This window comes from Hesperophylax consimilis, chromosome 7 (genome assembly GCF_061612785.1).
Source record: "Hesperophylax consimilis isolate HC1 chromosome 7, BYU_Hcon_1.0, whole genome shotgun sequence".
Lineage (NCBI taxonomy): Eukaryota > Metazoa > Arthropoda > Insecta > Trichoptera > Limnephilidae > Hesperophylax > Hesperophylax consimilis.
Window position 1 is genome coordinate 10,768,916 of NC_142842.1, and position 8,334 is coordinate 10,777,249.

The window sequence follows — 8,334 nt, forward strand, 5'->3', positions numbered from 1 at the left end:
CATTGTAAAAAGGACTGGTAATTCATAAGCAGATTTGTTATCGCTAACCAAATAGTGATATTACATTAATTTATCTAAAAATTACAGAAAGGGAGACGGTCACTCCTCCTCGCTCCGCGCACTTTGTTTGTTCTCCTTTCCCTAATGGACTAGTCTGTCAATTTGGATGTCTACGGAAATATGATTTTCTTTGATATTAATCATAATCGGTTGTTACAGAATTTGCCCAGCTGAATGTTTCCTTAAAAATATTAATTAATTACATGATTAATGCCGCCAACAAAGGTCTTAATACTTCAATTGTAATTTATGTGTCGGAGATATTTGGAAAGTCTATGGATATCCTCTATGAACACAATGTATATTTGCCTTCATTTGATGATGCTGTGGATGCAATTGACAATATGATGAACCGAATATTTGACAAGAAACAAATAGAGGTTGTATTTCAAAATATATATATTTTTTTAATACAATTTTATAAATCAATAGGTATGGGTATCGCAGCTAGAGTTGAGCCGAAAACAGATGCATTGCTTGCACTCTGTAAAACTTTTCAAATATTCACTTTTCACTTTTTAGATCAAATAAATAAATAGGCTTATAAGCAAGGCTAAAGTTTTTCAGTTACGTTTTGCAAGGTTATCACTGTCGGAAGTGTACACATACGCACCGATATACACAAACCTAAGTTTTTGTTGTTTCGGGTCAACTCGAATTGCGCGACCTATATTCCAAACTACAGCACAACGTTGCCCTCTTCTTTCCAACTGAGTAGTGATGGAGTCAAACTATTATCAGATTCTAAGGAACAACTTTCATATGGCATTCTCATAAACAACTTACTGATACATACATAGCTTTTGAACTCCTTAATGATACTGAATTTCAAATATATCATCAGCTGGCCCATATTTCATTGATTACCTGCGGGGTAATCAAATATTATACTTTCCCATTACTAAATTAAGTAGGCAACGGCCCAAAAAAAATAAAATTTTAAATTAAGATATTACTTTAAAATTTACATTTTGACCATTATCCGCGGGGCTGGCCTTGTGCAGGCGTAATTGGAGCAGTTCACTTTGGGCGCCGACTTGCCAAGGCATCAATGAGCTGACATACTTAACACCCAATACAGAGCTCTTCAGTTTTTACTAGCACCAAGCGCTGTTTGGCTCAGGGCCTGCCCGGTTATCCGTATTTGTTTGAATCAATTTATTATGCCAATAAATAGAATGGTGCTGTTTATCCTGCTTCACAAAACACGAAATATATGGTTGTTTCCAAAGATATGCTATGTTGGCCGCCGGACCGTAGCCGGAGTACTACCTAATTAGGGTACTTTGAACGGTATCGGGACGTGTACGCACAGAAATCTGTTCTATGTATTAGTGCGGATACCTTAGCGCAAGCGAAGGTGTGCAGTAGTATTGGTGAACAAAACCGGCGACACTCGGCAAAACAATTCCACTCAGTACGAACTGCGCATAGCACATCTCGTTCTTCTAATATCTTTGGTTGTATCTCATTTATTTATACCTGATAACAATAATCGCAGGCAAATATTTTCAATTTCAGATAAGCTCCCAACAAAAGTGTGTATTTACAATTGTCTTGCTTAATAAAGCTACCCTATTGATTCAACACTCGCTGATGCAGTTGATAAAGGAATTACAACGTTTGTTAGATAAATTATTAAGGTATGGTCCGCTAAACAAAGTACTGGAAATAAGTGAACCAAACGAAATTGATTCATCATTCTTCATATTCCAATTGTTAGAAGGCTTGTTACGTCAGCGAGTTGAAAATAAATCAAATGATATCAAAAGAAGTGCAGAAAGCATAACTTCAAATATCCAACCTGCACAATCTCATAGTTCTAGTAATTTCAAGAATAATAGTATGGAATATGAGACTACGGGAGTGTTGAAAACTAACTTTGTCAACTGCAATGAGCATTTGAAGAAAGAAAATGATGCAAAGGTTTTGAAAGAACGATATATGAATTTATTAAATAGAGCCATTTTGGAGTGCGTCGATACGTATCCCCTGATTTCTTTTTGGGCGATAGCTTGCCTTAATGTTGAAAAATAACCAATTTAATACTTAAATAAGGATACATTCAGATTTTGCTTTAAAAGTAAAGAAATTATATTTTATTAGAAGATGAATACTTTTTTCATAATTTCTAGAAAAAATAGTGTGATCAATATTTGTGTAAAACGAGATTTAATATTTTTCTGTTTATTTATAAGAACAAAGGTAAAAAATGTATATTTTTAATCACTTCTAGAAATTAATAAATGATCTCCAATGATAAAATTCCGCTTCCTCCTTTAGCCAACATTTTGGACAGCATTACAATGTCCATCATCCGGGGAGATGTAACGGATCAGACATCTGCCCTGATGAAGGACAAAGTAACTCTGTAAGCAAAGTAAGCGTTAGCTAAAGAAGGTGGAACGCAACATAAAAAATAGAAACTAAAACAGCGGATAATAAAATTTAATCAATCATACATCAAGCACATTTTCAAAGGTGCACATGAAATAATATATTGTTCAGTTTTGTTTACAGATATCAAATAAAATATACATACAACGTAAAAGTCTACTTAAAACTAAAGACTAGCTTATAAAAAGGAATTAAGGTTAATATTATTATGTATTTACAAATGATCTAAATAAATTAGGGAATATTCCTACACCATAATATTTTTGAGCATTATTTCTGTTTTATTCAATTTTATCTTCGGAAAACTGAGAGGACACCCAGGCCAGACCCCATTTGAGATTTGTCAGCATATATTTGAGAGCTTTGGTCCACTGCTCTTCAGAATTGAATTGTATTTTAATGGAATAAGTATTTCCCGTGGCGGTATCTTCTATTTTTCCACGGTCAATTTTATAAGGCATACAGAATTCAGAATCTCCCTTCTTCACTTGTTCTTTGAACTGTTGCAAGCAATCTAGGAATGCCACCATAGCTGCATCGAACTTAGTGTCCCACAAGAATCTGAAACCTCCTGAACCGTACAGCGGGAGTTCTTTATGATCTTCCAGAGACTCTATAAAAGAATGGTTGCCAAACGGGACAATTTCGAACCTCTCAAACTTAAAGTTGATCTTCCGGGCCAAGGACGAGAGCAGCAGAGCGGTTTGTCCCCAGGCAGCGTTTATTTCGGACCAGTCAACGGGAGCGTTAGGCAGCCGCCCCAACCTGAAGTTATTTATGATGCCAAAATGTCCCGAGTGTGAGATATAGAAAGCCGCTTTATATACATTCGTTTTCTTTAGCTTCTCTAGCTGGGATTGCGTATAGGCCAGTTGACATTCATAATATTTCGATTGATCTTCAGAGTTCATAAGATCTTTGCGATATCTTGTGTATTCTCTCCAGTAAATATCTTGCTCCTTGGCCAGTCTGTCCTTTTCACGTTCCTGAAGCTCAATTTCTTGTTTCGTTTCTTTTTCTTCTTTTTGCAGAGCTTCCAATTCATCTAACAAACGCTGTTCTTCGTGTTTCCAGTCGTCAAGTTCCTTTTCCAGGGAATCCAAATTTAAGTCATCTGTGTCATTTTCCAATTTTTTGAGGTAATCGCTGTAATCTTTCCATTCGCCTTCGGCAAGTTTGAGCTGATGGTCCATGAGCTGCAAGAGTGAATCCGTGCATTCGTCACACAAGGGATGGTCGACATCAGAGTTATTGGATAACGTATCGAATAGTGTCGCTTTGACGAATAATTGGCGACTTAGGCACTCGGTTTCGCCTCCACCGGAGATTACCATAAATCCATTTACGCCAAGAGTGGATTCGGATAAGCGAAAAGGAGGTATGTAATGTTCAAGGCTAGCGGATTGCAATTCCAAGTCGACATCAGGCGTTGAATTTATCGGTAATGTCAATTCAGCTAGGGCATGTTCACCTAGATAATTTAGTGAATCGTCTAACTTTAACGGTTGTAAACATCTTTGGCACGAAAAATTAACACTAGATTTCGATTCGGTCATTTTGATAAAATAATCCAATTTCCAATTTAAGTTAAATAAACAATCATAATAAACAAACGCATATTAAATTGAAAGTCATTCACTGACACTCTCTTCTTGCCGATACCGAGAAAACAAAAACACAGAAGATTTTAAATCCCAAGATTTTGTCTATGATTTGACAAAAATAATACAGATTTGAATATTATGTACTCAAGATGGTAATAAACATATTTTTAAAAAGGGCCAATTATATGGAATAAACACTGTATAGGTGGCATACTTTCTCTCAGGCAGCTAATAGAGTTTATAAATAAACGAACAAACCATTTTTATACAAATGTCTAAAAAAACAATAAAAATCAGAGTGATGAACATATTTCTTTTATTTCCATTTAATGGTGTGCGAAAGCGAAATAAAAGTAAACAACTTGCTGAGACAGTGTGATATAAGAATGCTTTTTATGTTCATTATGGGCCGGTATATCAGTATTATGTTGCTCTTTATGCTCGCTACTATTCCTTCACACAGAGCGATTTTAGTTGATCAAGTTTGTGTTGAATGACACTTGAAAGCTAATCGACAAGTGTGAACAGCCTTTCAACAGAGTTGATCAAGTTTTTAGTTGAGCGACGAAAGTTGAGAGCCCGTCTACTTTTGTTATTCAAGTATGAGTCATCGTTCGATTTTCCTGCCGAATCGAAACGCGTGAACATATTTTTTAAGTCGCTTGCGATTTTTAGTTGCTTGCGTTCGAAAGCGTCGAAAGTAGAAGTAAGACGTTCCTAGCGAGTGGTTTATTTATGCGTACCGCGTACCTAGTCCCTACCATCGTGGCATCTACTTAAATAAAATAATGTTTTAAGTGGTCGGATAACATGATGTTCAGATTTGTGGATCTATACCAAAGCCATCCCTGTTTTTGGAATCAGAAGCAAGAAGTTAACAAAAATAAGAATACCTGTGACACTGCAATTAATTATACTATTTTTGAAATGTTACTGCAACTTAGTACTTAGTTATTTTTATTAAATAACATGTATCTGAATGTTTCAAAAAATAATAATTTTTTTACCTTCATAGCAAATTTTGGGGCATCAACTATAGCAACAACACTTTTTTTATAAACAACAATATCGTATTTTTTGGAACTCTGTGCATATAAGCCAGACTTGAAAAAGAATCTCCGTTGCCAGGTATCTTAGCGTAATTTGTAACTTGTTTTTTGCCGGCACAGCCGCGCGCATAACTGTGTCCTGTTTTTGGATTTTTTCTTGAATCTTAGATAAATGTAGGTAAATCAAATTGTTCTTCCGAAATTCGCAAATGCTTGCGATAGCCTTCGGTATCTTCTACCGCCTTATAATTATATTCTTATAATCCATTTTTTAGCCCACATACGAAGTTGTTTGTGCTTTTTCATATTCTTAAGTTCGTTTCGTAAACGATCCGAAATCATAGGACACACGCAGCGATAACTTCACTTTTCGCCATTTTGATTAACAAAATCGGTTCGAGTTAAATTCAAAGTCTCTCAACTAAAATCGCTCTGTCTGAACTGGGTATACCATAAATAAACCACTCACCTCGCTACATCCGTCAAGTTGCTCTGCGGTAGGAGCCCTGGCAATGTAAGGCTAGTGATACCATTACTAAAAATTACTAGTATACCAATAGGTAATATAAGTATACCAGTAATGTATAATAATACATAGGAGTTTGTTTTTTTTTGTTTATTATTCTTTATTTTGGCTTTCACCCATTAGGGGTGATTTTGGCCATACACAATTAACATTTTTTTCTTATTAACAAATACAACAAATGACATCATAAACATAAAATAACGTAACATAAACACAATATATAAACGGGACAGAGCTGGTAACAGTAGGTAATCACAAAATTATAAAAATAGGAACCTGTGTACAATATTAGTGGGCGTTTTTCGTTATTTAACCAAAGATTTTTCCAAAATTAATAGCGTTTTTTTTAACAGAACTATGAAATTGCAATCTTATAAACAAATACAGCAAATGGGAGTAAATAAATGTGATTATAAAATATAAAGATAAACATAACACAAGAATACCATGAACATAACATAATCATACCATAACGTAAACATAACATATACATAACATATCATAAACATAAACCTACCATAAAAATAACATAGGTATAAAATAAACATAACTTAACAAAAACAATACAGAGCTGGTAATAATAGGTAATTACAAAATTATAAAAGTAAGAACCTGTGTACAATAGTAGTGGGCGTTTTTTGTTATTTAAAAGAACAGATTTTTCCAAAATTAGTAGCATTTTTTTTAAAAACAGAACGTTGAAATATCTGATTTGGATTCCTGGACATGTTGGTATCATGGGTAATGATATTGCGGATGCTTTGGCAAAACAAGGAGCGTCCAACCCTGTTGTTACCCTCGTAAACCACATTCCCCTATCTGACATTTTTTCCATCATCAAAGATAGATCCCGCAATGTTTGGGCAGAGTATTGGCACATTGCTAGTCAATCCAAGGGAGCCTGCTATGCCTCAATACAAAGAACTATTCCATCAAAACCGTGGTTTCAGCAATTCCCTCATTTTTCCAAAAAAGAAATTTCTTCACTCATTCGAATGAGGATCGGACATTGTTCCGTTCCTTCCCATCTTTTTAAAATTCACGTTGTTGACTCCCCAGATTGTACATTCTGTGGTCTAGAAGTGGGAACTTTAGATCACATATTTTTTGGTTGTCCCTCTCTAAACAAATATCCTCTCTTCTATCAAGCCTTATCTAAAATTGCCTCCCCTCCATTCAACATCTCATCTCTTCTAAGTCTGAACTCGACTCCAATTTTCATTATAATTTTGAAATTTGCCCATTTAAATAAAATTAATATTTAAATTCACCTTTCATTTCTCAATAATTTTAAATGATGGCCAAGAACACCCTTGAAGGGTGAAAGCCAGAAATAATGTTAAAAAAAAAAAAAAACGTTTAAATAGATAAAAACAAATAAATAGATATAAAAATATACAGACGCATATAGAATGGTGTTTTAACTCAGTCAAAATATGCAGAGTTGGGATTAGTGAAAATAGATGAAAATAAAAATGAAAATTGGAACCTGACCAATGTAGACAAACGAAAGTGAAAGAAATTTGGTTTATATTTATTATTATGGTCAGATATTAAGGTCATTTTTACAAATAAATTTAGCCAACAAATGGTGAATTTCAGGAGTGCTTAGACTAAGGAGGCAGAGTATACTGGTAGGTAATTCAATATCAAGTTTTACCCAGAGGCGGATTTGCAGTCTTGGCCGCCCTAGGCCCCAGACCATGTAGCCACCCCTTTCTCAGTACCCATCATATTGACCAGGAGTATCCAAACTTTTCAGTAAGTTCCAAATTGGAAAGTATGGCGAGCGATATGCTGAAATACGCCATCCCACGCATATTATAGCTCTGTGTGTGAACACGCTATTATGCATAACAATACCTAACGCGGTTCAGTCACTAGCGCAACTGAATCACGGTAAGGATTGGAAATACGCGAGCGACGGAGCATGATAGGTGTGGCGAGGGCGGCTGCGGGGCGTGGGGGCGCGCTGTGTGCTGTGTGTGAACACGCTCTTGCATATCGCTATTTCGTACGTAGAATATTTAGGTACTTAGGAAGTAATTTCTTGTTATCATCTGTGACTTTTTTGTCACGATTGGCCGCCCCTAATATCTGGCCGCCCTAGGCCCGGGCCTACATAGGCCTAAGGGCAAATCCGCCTCTGGTTTTACCAATTCATGCATGAAGTTTGGAAATTGGTCATTGATAGGACACTCAAAAAAAATATGGTCCAGAGTATCCTCTGACCCACAATCACAGTACGGCGAACTGACTATGTGCAACCTGGTAAGATGGCTAAGACAACAAGTGTGACCCAGCTGTATTCGGGCTATGGAAGAAATATATCTTTTAGGAATGGCAGTGTATTTTTGAAACCCAGGCTTAACAGTAATAGAAGGTTGAATTAATGAGTACTGGTGACCTTCTATCAGAGAGGATTTTTTTCCATTCAGAAGACCATTAGAGTTGGTACTTAGTTTTTAGAATAAGGAAATGGTCTCTAACCGGAATAGGTAGGTATATCACTTAACGGACCATGGGCAGTGGCTTCCTTAGCAATATAATCAGCTATGTCGTTTCCAGTAATACCGAGGTGTCCCGGAATCCAGGCCAAGACCACTGATGCACGAGCCAGCGACATGGAATGCAGTAGGTCTCTGATCGAGCAGATTAGAAAGTCGCTACTGGAATTGAGTGTGTATGCGCTTATTTT

General features: G+C 36.0%; 2 protein-coding genes across 2 annotated transcripts; one reads left to right on the forward strand and one right to left on the reverse strand.

Annotated features, from left to right (window-relative positions):
* Positions 1–263: 263 nt before the first annotated feature.
* LOC149422292 (uncharacterized) lies at positions 264–2,106 on the forward strand. The gene is made up of 2 exons (XM_089633558.1): positions 264–440; positions 1,582–2,106. Exons 1-2 carry the CDS (start codon positions 264–266, stop codon positions 2,095–2,097), a joined length of 693 nt encoding a protein of 230 aa, XP_089489684.1. The 3' UTR covers positions 2,098–2,106.
* A 125-nt stretch (positions 2,107–2,231) lies between these two features.
* Positions 2,232–4,122, reverse strand: Atg6 (Beclin-1-like Atg6). Its single transcript, XM_089633200.1, has one exon. The coding sequence runs from the start codon at positions 4,011–4,013 to the stop codon at positions 2,739–2,741; it is 1,275 nt and encodes a 424-aa protein (XP_089489326.1). The 5' UTR covers positions 4,014–4,122; the 3' UTR covers positions 2,232–2,738.
* Positions 4,123–8,334: the final 4,212 nt, after the last annotated feature.